This window comes from Micropterus salmoides, unplaced genomic scaffold (assembly GCF_014851395.1).
Source record: "Micropterus salmoides isolate LMB-PRFRI ecotype aquatic unplaced genomic scaffold, ASM1485139v1 Ms_hic_scaffold_4, whole genome shotgun sequence".
NCBI lineage: Eukaryota > Metazoa > Chordata > Actinopteri > Centrarchiformes > Centrarchidae > Micropterus > Micropterus salmoides.
In genome coordinates this window covers 12,436,214-12,456,285 of record NW_024043372.1, presented here as the reverse complement: position 1 = coordinate 12,456,285, position 20,072 = coordinate 12,436,214, and the positions used below count along the sequence as shown (strand labels likewise).

Below are 20,072 nucleotides of genomic sequence, written 5' to 3'. Positions count from 1 at the left end.
TATGTGCAAATTCTTCTTTTATAAATGGATTTCCCCCATCTATCAACAGCGATTAATGTCTTTATTCTCAACGTGTGCTCTTAATCTATCTTAACATGCTGTGTGAGCTGTCTAAAATTGGAGGTGGATTGTCTTACAGTATCACTTCCCTGAACAAATCTCTTGACTCTCAGCTGAATATATAGAGCATATCTGATTGATTCATGACTGCCAATATCATTACTATCATTAAGACATACATCTGTAGCACTCTGTGGATGGCGTTACATTGAAAGTCACCTGGCTGTGAACCATCAGCGTTATCTGTGGATTAATTATGGGGCCGTGTACTCTATCAGAAGTGCTTGTTGGATGGTCAAATAGCTTCAGAATTTCTCTCCCCTCACACCGGATTGGGGGTGTGTGGGTGTCCAACCATTTACCTGCCTTCTCATCCTTGGTCATCTGTAGCTCTCATCTTTTGGTCACTAAATTGTCTTTGTCCTTTCTTCCCTCTGAATTTAAATGCGTCCCTCATTTTATCACCACCTCCACCAAGACGCAGTGGATTGTTAGTTATCAGATGTACTTGAACATTTTTGGTGTTCATATATGATGATTTTCTGTGCCAACTGCAACAAAACAGGGAATGTGTTCAATCTGTCAGTGGCTATTGTCATCATCACCCCCCTGATGGGAAATTCAGAAACATGGAGCCTTGCCTATTGTTTCACCGAGAGCAGCACAGAGAACATTAACCTAACACAGGAAGCTCTGTGTGCCTCTGGCTTCAACACAAACATTACACACACGCACGCGTATGTATGCATACATGAATACTCTGCAGGTGAATACACAGGATATCACGCTATCTCTCATCTTATATACAAATGAAGGAACTACAGTTGGATTCCATGGAGTGCTTCCAGCATGCAGAATTTATCTGTTAAATGTATCTTTACCCTTTTATATGTATATTTGGCCGGCAGCGGTTGTTGTGGCACATGATGCCACGCAGTGGGATATAAAAGAATGAAAAAATGGTTTCCTTTTGAAAAGTATGCAGTATAACTGCTGTAATAACAACACTGATCGCCAGTTTTTGAAAGTGAGAATTCATGGCAATAATGCTGGAAACCCCTGCTCAGAATTGATTGCTCTCTATTTTACATTGTCACAACAATGCATCTTGTTCAAAAGTATCTGCTGGCTATCATCACTTCTCAGAGCCTTCAGATTCAGATTGCTATCCCTCCTTCCATGGGACAGTTACAACTGAACAAGAAGAGTCTACAGCATGCAAGCAGCTCTGTGAGGCTCACAATGACAACACTAATGTTTATGTTTGCCACCTTAGTTTAGTTTATCATGTTAGCATGCTAACATTTGCTAATTAGCATAAAACTTACCAAAAGCTGGGAGAGCATGTGTGAATGTGATTGTTTTTGCCAATATTCTGTCCTAAACCAAAGTACTAGACACTAGCACCATCATCAGGTCAAAATTTAAGGGGATCACCAATGTTGTCTTTTCAAAATTTCATGGGAATCCCTTTATAGCTGTCAAGAATATTTCATTCAAAACCCCAAATGTGAATCTCATGGTGGCACTAGAGCAATCACAGTCATTAGGATTCATCATCACAGGACCGTGAATGTCTGTACAAAGGTTTGTGCCAATCCATCTCAAAGATGATGAGATAATTCACTGAATAAGTGAAAACCCTGGAATCACTGATGGATGTCAGGAGATCACCAAAGTCATTAGGATTCATCGTTTGGAAACAATGAATGTTTGAAACAAATTAAGTCCAATAACTTTTGGGACAACTAACCAACACTGCCATCCAGAGATATAAAATGCAGGTAAACCACTACACCAGTAGGGGAATGCCAGATCCCTTCACTGTGGGTAACCTCATGTCAGTTTTCCCCTTACCTACAGATGTTGTCAATGCTATTGATAAGAGGGTATTTGAGGAAATTCACAGAATAACCCAGTTAGACGCTGAGAAAAGATTGCATCTCTACCCTCCAGTGTCTCCGTCTCGCTCGCACTCTCTAACACTGATGGATATCCTGCGCTACGTCTTCACTCAGCCATGCACACTTGCCCTCCCATTTCCCTGCTGAGAGGTCAGCTCTGTTCGTGTCTGTTGGAAAGCTTTCACAGGAGCTGCATCTTTAGCCATTCTGACTCAACAGCAAGTAGTTTTGTTGTTGACTCTCTTGTAGTGATTTATTTCATCCCTCTCGACTTTAAAGTATCTTTTACAGTGAAGTCATATTTGAAGAGTGTCGTTTCAAAGTGAGACACCTGTGCTCAATAGCTCAAAATAATTTTAAAATAACACAGTTTTTACTGCCTGCATACTGAATTGGTTTTTGAATTATTTCAGAATCTATACACTGTGTATGATGTTGGCCTGTAAATGACTAAATGACTTTTTCTAGTCTTCTAAGCATAACTTCATATGGTACATTATTATTCCTTGGATTTTGCTGCTTCTCTAGTGATGAACTGTATGAATTCCCATATTTCTGGGCTCTGAAAATGAAAGCTTGGATGAATGGCATCCCTGTTGCCTTGGGGAACAAATGACGTCAAAGGTTAGCATCAGAGCATTCTTGACCGTGACTTGCGGGTTAACGTCTTCTCAAACTCTCCAAGGAGAAAAACACAAACCAAACAAAGTAGTATGGGATTTCACAGAATGAAACACATGACTGTTATTTAGGTCTGTAGATTCCCTAACAAGTAGGGACATGTATAGCACATTTTATGGTGTTCATGAGAGGCTGATTTGGAGTTTTGCTGCCATTTGCAGATTAGTTTTGAAGCCAAACAGTCTGTCGGAAGGTAATAGCTTCCTAGGTTGATTAACTTTATTAGGTCTTTACCCAGGGGCCTCATTCTGTGTCTTGGTAATGCCTGCTGATCAGGTGGGAATTGCAGGGCACCAAATTGCTAAGAAGGATAATGATTTATAGACTGGAGTTGTTGCGCACTTGCGCAGTGTTATTAAAAATGTCACAAATACGCACAAGAATCCTGAAAAGGCATCTGTGTGTCAGGGAGCGCAAACAATTTAGGAGCACACAACCCATATACACAGACACATGAAAACATTGCACTCCAGTGTGCGTGTGTGTGTTTACTGTACACACTGTCTCTCTGTGACTTGCACAGTGTGCATGTCTTTGTTTGAGAAGAGTGTTCATGAGTCACCACTGTCTTTAGCCCGAGGCTCAGCAGCCAGCCAGCTGAAGGAGGGGATGCATGTTTTATTTTAGTCGCTCTAATATGCCGTGAAGACATCATTATCTTGAAACATGTTGTATTCCAGATCCTCTATTGTTTAAAATGGCACAGACGATGTGGATAACTGTTTCATCCACATCACAGTCACAGAGATCATTAGATGTGCAATTCAACGTGCTTCATTAGATGTGGCTTTTGTCATTGCCAGCTAAGCAGTATGTGCCTGTGTGAACCCTCCTTGGCGAGCGAAGGATGTTATCTTTTCTGTCATGCACATACCAGCGCTGCCCATAGGGAAGAGGTGAGCATGCAAGTAACTTGGCTGATTGAGGGCACAGGGCATAGAGGCGCGCTGTGCACAGCTATGGTTGCCTTGAATACTAAGGATGTCTCACAAGAGACCCTTTTGTCAGCATCACTTCCCTTGGAAGTCATGAATAGATCTTTTCTACATTCCTCCCATATCATCAACATTTCCTATCTTGATTTTCTTTACCTCTGCAGATCCCAAAAGTTCATATTTCGCTTTCCAAGTCATAGAACACAATAAAATGTCTTTATGGCATTTTTGGTTTGGTAAATGATATCAGTGACATAATTTCATTCAAATATATTTTTAAAAAGTAGAAAAAAACCAATGTAATCTAATGCTTTTGGCATCAAAATCCATGTTTTGTGGCTGTGAAATGTCGCCACTTTGGCCTAGACTGAATTTGTGTGTAAAATATGTGCATGAAAGTCTATTAGACATGAAGCTGCTGGTCAGGCAGTATTTAGGAGGAAAAAATGGAGAAGCATCCAGAGAAATGTCCTAAATTTTCTGCTACACTTCAGGTCATTGACACTTTTAGTTGTGTTTAGTGTTCAACATAGATAAATGGATGGATAGATAGATCTATGACTCAGAGTTCATGGTGTTGATCAGAAGTTTATAGTAGTCCTTTATCAAGCAGCATCACAGCTCAAATTGGTAACTTCTGTGTGCAGTTAAAGTCCAAACAAATCATGCATGGAAGACAAGCCAACAAGATAATAATCAACCCATGCCATGTGCTACACACTGAGTACCAGCTACTGCCATCAGGGAGGAGGTTTAGAGTGCCATGTTGTCGTTAGAATAGATTATCCCTGCTTTAATAAACATTTAAATAGTGGTAGATCAAATAAGGAAGAAGTCCATTTGGAAACCAACAGAGCTTCTTTTTTTTTTTTTACTTATTTATTGATATTTGTAGCATAGGTTTTATCTATTTAATGTCAGTGTATGTCTTTTTTTACTGTTTGTGTTATTATCATGTTATATGTTTCATGTTCCCCGTAAATGGCTTATCCTTGTCTTTTATGTATGTGGAAGATTTTTTTATGGATGCAGCATGGGTGGAACTCCAGTCCAAATTTCCTAATGTGGGACAACAAAGCAATATATATGATAGATATTTGTGATTTATTTGGTAGTCCATGGTAGATCATTAAATGTCTGAAACATAATTTATGCCATGTCTGCCCTTGAACAACAATACTAAGCTCAACTTAACTCAGTAACTCCAGTCTCCTGCACACGCAGACAGAAAAGAAGGAATCCCGACTCTCCCTCCTTTAAAATGGAGCAGCCACCCAGTGCATCAGTAACCTGATTACCCCAGCTGTCAGTCTGAATAAGGCCAGGCTTTGGGATCCTCCCGTCCTCTGATCCTCAGTATGGGACAGAGCCGGTCCTCCTGAAGAGCCTGGAAACAACCTGGGAATGGGACAGACACAAAAACGCTGAGCAGGGTGAAGACTACAAGTCAGCAGGTAATTAGGACTTTTTGTTAATTTCAGCTGACAGTGATGAGTTAAAGTTTTTAACCATCAGACATCAGGCTTTATCTTAAAGTACTATGCATTTGAATGAATCCGTGTGTGTCTGGGTGTCCGTTATGAATGTCTGTGTCACATGTATATGCAAAGGAAAACATGCATGTGCTTCTTTATTCATCTAATGCTGGTTTTCAGATACTACTGGGAATATTCACGACCACACCATTAGATACATGGCCTGATAAGAAAAGCAGAATATGTGGAAAGTAGAACATGTAGGATTATTTAAACAGTCACAGTTGAGAGGATAAAGGAGGGGGATTCTTTGAGGCAACCAGGGGAGGGCAACAGGATACAACTAGTGGGTGGACCCTGATGATTGTCTCTCACTTACAGGCTCCCTTTCCCTCCAAACAGGAGCACTTTGTGTAAGTTGGAGTCAGTTGGTGCACAGGCGAATTTCTCTAGTCTACAGTACTTATATTTCATTGATCTGTGTCTTTCAGTACTACCACTGACCGGCTTTCCACATCTTGTTGAAGTTGAAAAGCTCCACAAAGATCCTAGACCCCTCTCTGGACTGACTTGAAAAGTCAGAATACTGCAGGAAACTGAGGACTCTGAGCTGCACTTGGCAGCTCCAAAACAATGGCAGAGCGGATGGCGGACGCCAACCCCGCCAAGGTGATCCAGAATCCAAAGGCTGACGTTAAGAACTCGAGTGAAGTTTCAGCTGAGTCTGTATTGGTGGCAGCAGTCAAAGTCAGACCTGCAGACCTGGGTCTAATTCGAAGCTTGTCCAAGTCAGACTCTGACTTGTTGGCGTCACCACTCGAAGAGGAGGATGGAAATCTGACTGGCCGCAGTGGGTCCGTGTCTAACTGCAGCACTGGGCAGCCGTCCGCGGAGCGCATGTCTTCCTTTGCCTCTGAGTGGGATGAGGTAATACTCGAGCTCTGGGGATGTGAAACAAGTGGGAGTTTGTAGAGGACAGAGGGAGTGGCACTGTCGGTGTTAAGGCATGGGCAGGCTTTCAAGTAGAGTGTGTTAATGTCCTTAAGAGAGAGTGCGTTAGTGAGTGTGAATGTGTTAGAGAAAAGTGAGGCTGATAAGAGAAAAAAAGAAAGAAATGGGAATGGGTGAAACAGCACATTTCAAGAGAGAGAATGGAAGGAAGGAAGGAAGAGGGGGAGAGCAGAGGCAGCAGTATGAGAGTCCAGCAGAAGCAGTGATAGACTGTAGTAACTTTACCCAGGCTGTTGGCGTAGAATGCCTGCGGGTTGGTGGTTGAATGCATGAATGGCTTGATCACTTGCACCGACCTCCCTGTAGCAGCCCTGGCATCCAAGACTAATTGGGCTTGTGCTGTCATTCCACATCCACTCAGTACATGTCTCAGGGGCGACCCACGCTTCCACTGTCTCCTCCTGCACTCTTCTTGGTTCTTTGCTCTGTCTTGCGCCATCTACTTTCAGCTTTGAGCAACCCCCCCTCCCATTATCCCCAAAAGCTTTAACTTGTGATTTTTGAGCACTTTGGAGCGTAAATGCAGTACACCCTTAAGCACTGCAAAGACCATGATATTAATAATGATTTCCTAGCAAAACTTCCAAAGGCACTGTGGGGATAATGGCTGATGACATATTATGATTGATATATATATATGTGTGTATATATATGATATATTATCATAGTGCACAGCTTACAGGCAAAATTATGCGACTTGAAAAACATCCACAAAGCAGAAGACTAGAACATTTCTGACACTTTCTGCTGGGTGCTTGATCCCTATCACAACAATAAAGATTACAAGAGCTTATTAAGAGGTTAAGTTTTACATGGTGCAATATCTTGTCATGCATAACCAACGATATCTTAGCTAGCAGTGAAACACCTGCTGATATTTCTTTTCCTCCTGTGAAACACATACAGTAAGTCAGCATCAGCCTCTTCTGGTTGCAAAAAGAAGCCTGGCTCCATTAGATATAATGGTAAAATGACCCTACTTCTCAGCTGAATAATTACTTCAGTAAACACTTTCCTAATGAGTTTATGGTCTCAGTCACTAGTTTCATGTCTTCTTCAATACAACATGATGTACATTTAGTAAATTATGGTCCCATTTGGAGGAAAATAGACCATGAAGCAGAGTATTCTTCAGGGCGGGATTATCTACCTATCTATTATTAAGTCGTTACCATGGCGACCTGTCAATCAGGCTAGAGGTGACCCATACCAACAACACTGTGTAAATTTAACCAGCACCGTTGAAAAAGCTTATTAGGAGTTGGCTGTTCACTTGGTGAGTACATTTAGTTTTAAGACTGTTGTTCGCTGGACAAAATTGTCAGCTCTGTTAAAATCACAGTTAACGTGAATTACAGATGCACCTTGCTAAGCAAGCTAGCTAGCTCCGGACAAAGCCGTTAGCTCAACCATCTTGTCCAAATATGGTCACATCCAGTGCCGCTGGTTGCAAAAACTCAACATGGCGGCACCCTATCGGCCAACTCGTGGCTTTTGCTGGTAATGCTTATTTTCCATAGTGTGTCTTTGACATGCAACAACCAAGCTCATTTTAGATGTCTAATTTTATGCACAACTGGATGTAAGGATGATTATATTTTCATAGTTTAAAAAATGTATGTATATATACGTCATTCTTTTTAATATAATCATATTGTTTTTCACTTCATCTCAATTAATGTGGTTTCCTGGAATAAAAAGGAAGGGCTACTTTAACAGTAATGTAATACAAAGCTGGAGGTCCTAATCCATGGATAGATACACGATAATAGAAATTGGACCAGGATTTGTCATGAACTCAACTTAAGTGGTCTTAAGTACGACAGCCCTGCCTATGTAATTGTCACATAACCAGAGTCTGGTCTTGGTTTGCAGTATGTGGAGAGCATGCACCTTGTCCATCATTAGGGCAGTTGGGTTTCACTTCAGAGTACTTAGACATCTTGAACTTTTGCTTGGCTTTGTGCACCCCTTTCTTTGTCATCTCTTCATGTCCAGTGCCTGCTCTCTGCCCCACCCCTCTGCTCTCTGACAGAACTGTTTATTCAGGCCATGTTGGGTGGGGTATCCTGTTTCCAAGGGCATCCTGTTTTGCAGCTGCTCCTGAGTGTCTGTTTCTTGTCAAGATTTCAAGGGATTTGTTTGGGTTGGGGATATGGGTGTAGATGTGTGTGGCGGAGGCAAAAATTGACTCTGGCCTGTGAGTATATCCACCACCAAACATTAAAGAAACAGACTAGGTTCAAAGGGAACATGGACTTAAGGTCAGATACAAAATCAAACTGACATATGTCAGTAAATGTGCACACAGAAAGCAAAAGTACTGAATACAAATGCTGGCATTCTGAACTACCTAAAGGTTCAGTGTGTGAGTTTTAGTGGCATCTAGTAATGAGGATTGCGAATTGCAACCAGCATCTCATGGTGCATTCACATGCTCCTCAGATGGTCCCATTTCCCAAGTTGTGAAGTTCTTCCTATTTCAGTGTTTGTTCATGTGCTCCTAAGTCGGAATGTAGAATCAACATAGACGCTGCAACAAAGATTTGTTGAATTAGCATTATCAGAGCGTATAAACAACATGCAGACATCTAGTTCACTCTACGTGGACAGCAAACTAAGCGTTATAACCATATTACAAATTACGTTTGCAAAATATATATTTGCAATACGCGATTTTGCACAAATCAAAATTCTGTATACTTCTTTATGTCCCATGTACACTTATTTCTCTTTCTGCAACTAAGAGTTAAGGAGGAAAATAAGATTCTGATTATTCGACGTCACATGAATGCACTGCTCACCCCTCAGTTCCAAGCTCACAGGAGAAGGTAAGGTGGCCGGCACACTCTGTCAGCTCTTGTGCTAAATAATACATGTGGGCCTCCATTTGTGCAAATTTCTCTTATTTTCTTACTTCTAATAAACCACTAGACTGCTACTACTAGTACTTCTAACATTTCTTGTTGTTCTTCTTTTTCATCTTACATATTCAGTGGCGAAATATACATTTACTTTATACACTACTGAAAACATAGTTATGTATAATACATTACATTTCTGTGAATTGATCCTCCTAAATATTACACACTATCTAACATTGTTTATCATTAGTCTAACTGCAACTTTGATAAAGGAAAATACTCAATGGAAAACCTCAAGGACATACACCACATTCACTCTCAGTGACTCAGGTGACTGCATCTGCATCTGATGGTTCAAATGTATGAGGACGTGTTATGATGTCCTCTACCTGACATTTCAGCTTTTGTCAGGTTAGTAAATAATTCTTTTGACATCTAACTGGAGCCAAACTATGGATACTCACTCTGTATTGTTGCTAAATTAATCAACAAAACAAACAAACAAATAAATAAATGAATAAAATAACATGAGAGTTAGCCTGTTCCCCCAGAAGTTTTTGTGTAACTTAAAACATTGTTTTACTTTAAGAGAAATCCCTTCCACCAAAACATTTATGCCTACATGACATTAACTACTGTATATATCAGTTGAATTATACTGTTAATGGACAACAACGGCTGCCTGTGTAACCCAATCCAGCTTAACCCTGTAGCTGTAACGATAAAATGCTAATTACTGGACCTAATTACAGCCGATGTCCTCAACTCAGGTGACCCAAGTTTAACCACTGGGTCAATTGTTATGTCAATATGTCAACTGTAAGAGAATGTTTCACTTTTGATTTAGTTAAGTTGTCTGTTTTGTTGTCTTCAGTGAAAGTTTATTCTGATAAATCCATTATTTTAATGGAAACTTCATGTAAATTGTTGTAACTTCAGTTAGTTTAGCTAGCTAGTTGCCTTAGGTAGCTAGCTACACTACAACCAAAACCTGCGTATCGTCAAAGCTATCGTTAATGTAAGCTAACATTTCACTTAAATTACCACAAATAACCTTATTATATAAGCACCTTGCATTTCCATGACCATTACACACTTTACTAATAATAGAAATGGCATTTATGATTAAGGTGATTGACGTCTTCACCACATCTGTTCAATACTCCAAAAGCAAAGGTTAACACAACCACATGTAAAAGATACTTGAGTGGCTTCGTTCATATGTACTCCCAGCAGTATTTCGCAGACGATTACACATGCATGCTTTTAAAGTGCACACAGTACGTGTGTTTATGTGCTGCTATACTTACTAATGGCTGTGGTTTTACATAATACACACAGATTAGGATTCTTAGAAAATGCCCATATTTCTATCATGTCAGTTTCATTCTGTTATAATCTTTTTGTAATTTATATGATGTCTATGTCATTTTGAAATTGATACTGTGAAAACTGATACACCATAGCTCTAAATATGTATTATGAACCAAAATGAGTTTTCAACATCTATGAATTTGAATTGGCTACAGTGAAAATGAAAGAGAATGAACTTACAAAAATGTTTGAGAGGGAATATTTTCAAACTACGTGTAAGATAGTTTATAATTTATACAAAGAGCCACGGCAGAGTGAACACATCTGAAGATCTGGTAAGACAGATGTGGTACATGAATATGAGAGTAGTGGTGATGGTGTTTGCTGGGGGCTGGGTGAGGGTAGTCACAGTCCTGTTTTACCTGTCACATTGCCTGTAAATTTTCACCAGGTATAACACATGACTTGAGATACCACATTGCATCCAACCGACTGTTTAACGCCGTTATCCCACACATTCAAAGGCTAGACCTGTTCAAAATCTATTGTATTCTTTTAGAAATGGAGGTTTGCCATTTTGAAAATAGCAATATGAAGGTTTAAATTTGAAGGGACAGCCAATGTGGCTTCCTAGTTTCAAAACTTTTAAATTATTGTATTATGTTATTTAGTAATGTGACAGTTTTTTAGGATTTAAGTTATAGTAGATGGTTGTATAAAGCATTTTGCTTTAACACTGGTGTGGGTTCATGTTTCATTTCATAGCAATGGGTGTTTAATTATTTAACCATGACCACGAGCTTTCCCTAATCATAGTAAAGCAATTTTGTGTTGCAGGTTGTTAAATTAAAAGACCTCTATGATCATATGTCTGAAGTCTAAATATGATAATTGTAACTATAACTATAAGTTGTGTCATTAAGATTCGTACTAGGCAAAAAAAAAAAAAAAACACTTTATCCACAAACCGATAAACCGATCTATGAGACAAAGCTATGCACTCATGTCAACCATGTCTCTCCACATTTACAGTATAACCATGAAGGGTATCATGACTTTATTGTTACCACTCTTAGTAGCTTTGTTTATACTGTGTGCTTTCAAAGCTGTCAAATAAATAAAAATCAATCCAAATCATGAGCACTGCTGGATAGAATTATGTCTTGTATAATGTGGAGCTACTGGCCCATCTGTCTTTATTTACAATGATACTGAGGCTGTAATCCTGTTTCCAGATCAGCGCCAGTGAGGCAGGCAGCCTTTTTGGTTAGTTTATTATATCCAGCCATCATTTCCATTATTTGTTCTGTTTTGGGCTTACCGCCATCATTTATGTGCAAGAGACATTTGCTTAGTAGACAATATTATACTCTGTATCTCTAAAGCACATTATTTCACATTATCTCTAACATTGTTTAAGATTATTTCACGGTATCTTTATATTATTATAGCTAGCATGTAGTTGAGTAGCAAAGAAAGATGGACGGAAGAAAACATGTAACAACATGAATTTATAGTATATCATATAGCCTCTCTATTACTTCACTTGCTGTGTCCCAATTCCACACTAAGCAGGTTTTGAAGAGGTCTTTTTCATGCTCGAAAATTGACAAAATTCAGTATACTCAAATATGTCAGTACATATACTAAATTTGCTTTCTCATTGGTCTTTTGATGGCCTCTATTGCCCCACAATGCAATCCACAACAAAGTGAGAATTAGCTCACAGCTTGACAAAGAGTGGATTGTGTGTTTGCTTTCTCCTTATGAAGTTTAATTTATAGTAGTGTTCCACAGTCACAGTATGATTGATAGGTCATGTCTCATATTGTTAGTAAAAAATGTTAAAGTCATTTCTTGTATTCTATCTGCAAAAAGTACAATATAAAGATTAGCTTACTGTATAGAATTAGTGCTTAATATTGAATTGGGACACAGCTATGGTTTCTGTAGGCATCTATTGTATTTCATTGATCTGTTTTATGGTTATGTTCTTCAAAGCAAATAGCTGACAGTGATTAATTATTATAGAGGTGGTATTTAGACATAAGTACTCTAAGTGGCTGCTGGAATTGATTGTCTTAATAACTATTATTATACAGTTTAATAATTGCACCATTTTCACACTTTTTCTGTTTTCTGTGCACTTTTGCCATTTCAAAAAAGACGATAGTGCACTATAACCCTTGGCCCAAAATGACTGGCTGGAGCAATCAGGGAACGTGAAACAAATACAAAAGCTGTGGTGACTTCTGCCCTTTTAATTTACATATACTTTTAAAATTACAATGACTTTAGAAGAAGAAACTTTTTGCAGATTTCCTCCAAAAATATGTCATCGGTCTTCAGCAGTGTCACAGTTTTAAACAAAAGTCACATTCTTTAATGTGGCATCACCAGATATGTTGCTTTTCTGCTGAAATAACTGCTTATAAGTTATAAAGCTTGACTGATACTGAATTTCTGAGGTCAAGATCGATATCAATATTTGAAAGTTAGATTGCAATGAAAGTTGCGGTGATTTGGGGTGTTTTTTGGCGATGAAACTGTGGGATTAAGTGAAAACTGCATGGTAGATGTGTTTTTTCATTACTTTAAAATTATACTTAAATCATTTAACAGTCCCTCCAGGATTTTGCAGGCCTAACCCTAACATGCACATTTAAACCAGCTTACCTTGATTCTTTCAGTGCTTGCAATTGACCCGGATGCAACAGCCTGTGTTTCAGTGATTTGTCTCGTCTGATGTCCTCCATGCCTTTCTGCCACTCTATGTTTCAGTCATGATTTCGTCTATGTTCGACCACAATACTGCACATTTTGCACAACACTTTATCCCGCTTTGGTAAAGAAGATCGATTCTGTTTTTCACGGTCGCGCTGCATTTTACTCAATGACAAAATGACCCTACTTCTCATCTTATTTATTACTTCAGTGAACATTTTTCAAGGGATTTGTAGAATTTGTCTTAATAGTTGCGATTCCGACATTGCGAAATCCTGGAGGGACATACATAAATTTAAAAAAAACTAAAGAAAGACCAGACCAAAACTGAGGGGATCCAACAGCAATTTCACCCTATAGCAGTCAAACCCTTATAGGCCCAAGTCCATCAAAAACATTCACTATTTGCTATTGTGCCACAGATTTGCTCAATTTTTTGCCTCTACCTCCATTTGGGAAAATATCCAATTAATTATAATTAGAGTATTAAATTTCATGGTTTACTTTAGGATTTCAGGATTCAAATGTTTCTCTCATGGAACAGTGCCTCATGTATATACTGTATATTTTCCAAGGGCAGTGATGCAAATAATGAGTGTAGGCATAATAAGGCCTTAAGAGGAACTTCTTTAGTCTGAGTAACTCAGGATAAAACTGGCCAACTCTTGCCCACTATGGCGCTCACTTAAAAGTAACAAAAACACTGTAACATGTTGAAACTATGTTGAATTAAATCAGCAATCTATTGCCTGAAAAAAGTTACAGACTGTTTCTCATCTAATTTTTCTTGAATCCTTTTGGGCCAAATCAAAACCACAAACCCAAGATCAGTAGCAATTTAAGTTGGGCCAGAAATTATAGTCCATCGAGTGTACAACAAGACTTAACATTTTTATTAAGTCTTGTTAAGGATTTTTGTACCCTATCAGTTATTTTAAGTCAATAAGTGTTACTTCTTTCCTGTGTATTTTAACCTGTTTTGAGTTTGAGAAGAAGTCATCATACCTACAGACAATACAGGCTGATGAATTGGTCACAAAGAATCTGTCAACCACTTGACTTGTATTGGAAATAAGCAAAATGATTTCACCTTGCTGTCTGATCTTTTTCAAAGCAAAGGTGACATCCCATAGATATTCTTTGCAGTGTGTGCAGGAATTTAAGAGCAGATCAACCTGCATTAACATACAAATCACTTCAGGATGTAGTGCTATCACTCAGTTGAGTTGAGCACTGCTGATTTAATGACAGGTCCACCCAGAGCCCCATGTGCTTCATAAATGGACTAATAATTAAATTTCTGCGTGAATAGATCTGAGTTAATGATTTCCGTCCTGCTCCCAGACGTTCACTGGAAAGTGCTCTTTGTGTTAAATTTATTCCCATTGAGAGATGGCTTGCAGGTCAGGGTAGCTGGATCTTTCCTTTCCTTCACCTTTCCTTACATGTCTAATAAGAACAACTCAGTACTTAACTCAATTCCATGTACACTCACTTACTCATTTTGGGGGATGTACACTGCTCAAAAAAATAAAGGGAACACTAAAATAACACATCGTAGATCTGAATGAATGAAATAATCTCATTAAATACTCCTTTCTTTACATAGTTGAATGTGCTGACAACAAAATCACATAAAAATTTTTAATGGCAATCTGTCAACCCACGGAGGTCTGGATTTGGAGTCACACTCAAAATCAAAGTGGAAAACCACACTACAGGCTGATCCAACTTTGATGTAATGTCCTTAAAACAGGTCAAAATGAGGCTCAGTAGTGTGTGTGGCCTCCACGTGCCTGTATGACCTCCCTACAACGCCTGGGCATGCTCCTGATGAGATGGCTGATGGTCTCCTGAGGGATCTCCTCCCAGACCTGGACTAAAGCATCCGCCAACTCCTGGACAGTCTGTGGTGCAACGTGGCGTTGGTGGATGGAGCGAGACATGATGTCCCAGATGTGCTCAATTGGATTCAGGTCTGGGGATCGCCACCCCACACCATTACTGACCCACCGCCAAACTGGTCATGCTGGAGGATGTTGCAGGCAGCAGAACGTTCTCCACGGCGTCTCCAGACTCTGTCACGTCTGTCACATGTGCTCAGTGTGAACCTGCTTTCATCTGTGAAGAGCACTGGGTGCCAGTGGCGAATTTGCCAATCGTGTTCTCTGGCAAATGCCAAACGTCCTGTTAGGCTGTAAGCACAATCCCCACCTGTGGACGTCGGGCTCTCATACCACCCTTATGGAGTCTGTTTCTGACCGTTTGAGTAGACACATGCACATTTGTGGCTTGCTGGAGGTCATTTTGCAGGGCTCTGGCAGTGCTCCTCCTGCTCCTCCTTGCACAAAGGCGGAGGTAGCGGTCCTGCTGCTGGGTCGTTGCCCTCCTACCGCCTCCTCCACATCTCCTGACGTACTGGACTGTCTCCTGGTAGTGCCTCCATGCTCTGGACATTACACTGACAGACACAGCAAACCTTCTTGCCACAGATCACATTGATGTGCCATCCTGGATGCGCTGCACTACCTGAGCCACTTGTGTAGGTTGTAGACATTCAAAAGTGACCAAAACATCAGCCAGGAAGCATAGGAACTGAGAAGTGGTCTGTGGTCACCACCTGCAGAACCACTCCTTTATTGGGGGTGTCTTGCTAACTGCCTATAATTTCCACCTGTTGTCTATTCCATTTGCACAACAGCATGTGAAAGTGATTGTCAATCAGTGTTGCTTCCTAAGTGGACAGTTTGATTTCACAGGACTGTGATTGACTTGGAGTTACATTGTGTTTTTTAAGTGTTCCCTTTATTTTTTTGAGCAGTGTAGTTTGTGTGGCTCATTACACAGAGAGGTATTTCTGTTGCTTAGCCTATACGCATTGATATAAATGTGCTAATTGGTGTACTTTACAGGTGCTGGAAGTTTGATTTATGCTAAGCTAAGCTAACCGTCTTCTGGCCGTAGATTTATATTTACCAGACCAATATGAGAGAGGTATCAATCTTTTCATCTCATCCTCAACACAATAAAGAAAAGTATCAAACCGTTTCTTTAGTATTTGTTACACTTTAAAGTACCTTTACAACCTGATTCTCACCTAACTGCCATATGTACCTGCTGATTAAGGCTGAAGTGGATTTAGTAGTAAAAAATACTAATAGGGCTGTCGTGCAGTGGTTAGTGCTTGTCACCTCACAGCAGAAGCGTCTGGGTTCTACGCTAACCCAGTGCCAAACATCTAACTATTTATACAGTGGATGAGGCAGTGTGTGCATGATGTTACGAAATATTTCAGCACTTCCTTAGAAGCAGCATTTTGATAACAGGTTATAATAAAGGTGCACTTAAGCTTAGATGTGATGAAGTCCTGGTACATGTGTGTATGATATAGAATGTAACTGGGTTAATTCAAAGAGTAATGTGAGGTCTGTATTGCTGGAGGCATATGCCATGCGTCCCACGTGCCTGACTTCCAAATGAATCAAGGCTTTTCCACAGTGTTGATGCCACTAGCGAAGTGCATAGGGCTTTCTCAAACACTAAATATTACATCAAATAAGCCTGGCCGTGTCTCTAGTGTCACTAGTGAAAGCAGAATCAGCTTTTCAGGCTTGCAAAAATCTTCATTGCTGATTGTGAATAGATTCTAAATTTAGCTCCCAGCCTGATTTGCCAGTTTACACATACAATTTTAGGTGACCACAGCCAGCTAATTGTCTTGTTTCAAATTGTCAAAACATGTGCTTGGAGACATTCACTTAGAAATAGCCAACTAATATGAAATGCTTTATTTATTTAGTCTATTCTCTTTATAATGGGGTGAATGGTACATTTGTTCTGTGCATAAATAAGGTCCTGTTGTCCTTGAAGCATGTAGTGTCAGCAAGCAGTGTGGTTTTCTGTAGACAAATTGCTTACACTTATCTAGTGATAAGTGATTACTATTCAAATATGCAGTACATATGATAAGACCCAGACTGTTTGCTTTTGCTGGAATATCATGAGTCATAATATACCACTGTGTATATTTACGTGGAAGAAATATGACATTGGGTTCTTCAAAATGAAATGTCTGTTCCAATCGAGCTGAATGAAATCAGTGAAACACAATGCTTGTTTTTGAATGTTTAATAAGAGGGGACAGAGACTGGACAGTTTAGGATAACACCTCACCTGCTTTAAATGGCCTTATCCTATTCAGTTTTTATGCTGTTTTATTTAAAGGAATAGTCTGACATTTTCAGAAACAATGAAAAAAAACAATGAACAAAACATTGTTGAGAATTAGATGAGGAGATTGCTACCACTCTTAAATGTGTGCATTCACTATGAAGCAGCTGGCAAGCTTAGCATGATAGCATAAAGACTGGAAATTGAGAAATATGCCTAGCACAGTCTGAAAATAAGTGTAAACATAACAATTTGTCATTTTACATCTTTTTTGGAGGACTATTTCTTGGCTGGACACTATGAACTTCTGTCACCACCATGAAAGGCAACCAGCCTAACCCCTCTTAAAACCACAATTTGTATTAGACACATATATAAAGTGTTAATTAGTGAGCTTTAGAGGTGCAGGTAAATTGATTTGCACCCTTAAGACAGAGCCAGACTAGCTGTTTACCACTGTGCTAATGACATACTGCATCTAGCACCAAAAGCCTTGTTTTAACTTGAGTTATTGTTCAGTTATCCAGCAAAATAAACAAAAGCAAGCAACCTGGAAATGTTGTTTGCTTTGGCTCTCCTGGAAAGTCAGAGACTACTTAAATAAACATTTTTGTCTCTAAGCCCCTAACCAACTCTTCTCTGAGTTGCTCTGTAATCTCCTGCATGCAACATTGTGCTCTCTTAACCTTGCAGTAAGCTGTTGCCTTTATTCTTTGAAGTTTAAATAATACAGGTCTGAGAGGGAAATCAAATACTCACTGAAAAACAGTCACTGCAACAGACCTGAATCTCTGGAGGGAAGGGGTGTAGGTATAGACAATACAGCCTCACTGGGACCCATGAGGGGTACATGGTAATCATAATTCAAAGTTTACTAGTCAGCACGTGCACACCCAATTGACATCTAACAAAGTTACTGCTTAAAATCAAGTAGTACATATACACTTATATGTGCATTTCCCCCTTTGCCGTGGTGTCTAACACTACAGACTTTTGTGGGTAAAACTACTGACTGCAAGCAGTAGGCTATAAGGTATACAGTGAAATATAAAAAATGTATTCCACAGATTCCACAGAATGAATTTAGTCTTATTTTCTTTGCTATTCGTGTCACATAGCCCACATGTGCAGTGATGATTGCTGGGTAAAATGTATATGGCTGCCCAATCTTAAGTTTGTATTTGAACATGTGACAAGACTCCAGAAACAGGGTGAAATGCAAAATCTGCCAAGTAGACTAGCTGAGCACACGTGCAAGCTAGCAGTCATTGAAAAGTTATTTCAAGAAGAGACAGGAGAGAAAAGAACTGGAGGAGAGGATCACAAAGCTCCCAAATAAGATTGTTTTGGATTACTGAGGACATTATCAAAGATGTCGCTCAATGCAGGCGCGTCGGGTGCCTTTCAAATAGGTAACTAACTTTTCAAGTGGTTTTTCAGTGGATTTGGTGTGGCGACCGTGCCGCTGTTTTAAAGGCTGTTATCATTTCGGGGTCAGCTCGCCGCTGAGTAGGCCTACCTGGTTAATAGTGTGGATGTGCGTGTTGGAATTAATCTCTGTGCGCCTTTGCTGGTTTGTTTTCAGAACATGGCATTGAGTTATGAGTAGGCCACTTTTCTTTCTTATTCACCATAATGTCTTGGCTCTCTGTCGAAGAGGAATGTGGTTGTCGTGATTCGGGAGGTTATTGTACTGAAATTGCCCGAAAAAGTCTGCGTCATTTCAGCACAGTGGACACCCCCTGCACTCAGCTGTTTGTAGTGAAGTTTCAGGATTTTGACAATGACAGCACTGGCCATGCTCCTAATAACTTTCTCTTTGACTTCTGTATTTTGCAATTATAATAGTCTAGGTGACAGATTCTAGTCGAGGTGACTCTAAAATCCATCTCATGATGGTTCTTTGCTTTAGACTGATGCGTCCAGGCGCACGCAACACAGCTGCAGCAGCAGCGTGTGTGTTGGAGAGAGATGCACAAAAAGAGAACTGAAGAGAATTTAATATGTTAATATGGAAAGGAATCTATTTAAGGAGCTTGAGGTATTTACTTCATCTTATCTTATCAGTTGTTAAACGGTGCAAAGGAAACAAGGGACACAAATATGCCAGTCCAGGGTTCCCTTCTAGTCACAAACACAGCGAATGTGTGCACGTGCTTCCTAACTGTGTAGCCCAAGGGCCCATCAAAACAGCCTGCACTGGGGCCCGTTGTTACTACCTTATGCTGCTGCTGGAGGGTCAGTTCTGTGCACTGCCTATGATAATTTGGAGTTTCAGTAGATTCTAGATTGAAATTCACCTTATCACCCTGCTGTGTTTTTGCTGAGTGGTGGGTTAGTCATTGAATTGCTGTACACGTTGGACTGTTGCTTGTAATCCATCATTGTAAAGCATCAGGCCTCCTTCCCAATACTCAGCAGCAGCAGCAGCAGCAGCAGCAGCAGCAGCTCACTGTCATAACTCCTTACCCAGTGCCACTTATTCAGTGTTCCTGTTTTATAATTGGTTTGGCTATGGTAGGATGGAGGAGCTTTAGACAGGAGTTTAATGCATGTTTTGAATTAATGGAAAATGTTGATACAGACTGAAAGAATGTCAACATCCCAGCTGCTTTTATTCATTAGGAGTTGTTTCAATCAAATCAAAGTTGATTATTTTCTCTTGTTCTCTTTAACAGATTGAGAAGATCATGAACTTAATTGGGGCAGGCATTGAAACGTCCAAAAATAAACAGCCCACACCAAGCTCAGGTAATGCTTCACCACCTATTCTATTATGTTTCCATGATGATAGAATTTCTCGTTTATTCAGAATGGAGTGTTTTTTCCCCCCCCTGGAGATATGACTATGTGGTGTGTAATTTATTGGTTGGGTAATGCAAAATGACATCTGGGTCTAGGGGATTAAGTGAGTCTTCGTCATTAACCATTTAT

General features: G+C 39.8%; 1 protein-coding gene across 4 annotated transcripts in view; it reads left to right on the top strand.

Annotated features, from left to right (window-relative positions):
• The first annotated feature begins 5,448 nt into the window (after positions 1 to 5,448).
• Positions 5,449 to 20,072, top strand: part of anks1ab (ankyrin repeat and sterile alpha motif domain containing 1Ab) — a 44,292-nt gene continuing 29,668 nt past the window's right edge. For all 4 annotated transcript variants that reach the window (XR_005441353.1, XM_038695561.1, XM_038695560.1 and 1 more), the window contains exons 1-2: positions 5,449 to 5,982; positions 19,817 to 19,889. Coding sequence is in view for 3 of the 4 variants with exons in the window: in XM_038695561.1 (XP_038551489.1) it covers positions 5,689 to 5,982; positions 19,817 to 19,889 (367 nt within the window). In the remaining variant the exon portion in view is untranslated. The remainder of the gene's footprint in view (positions 5,983 to 19,816; positions 19,890 to 20,072) is intronic.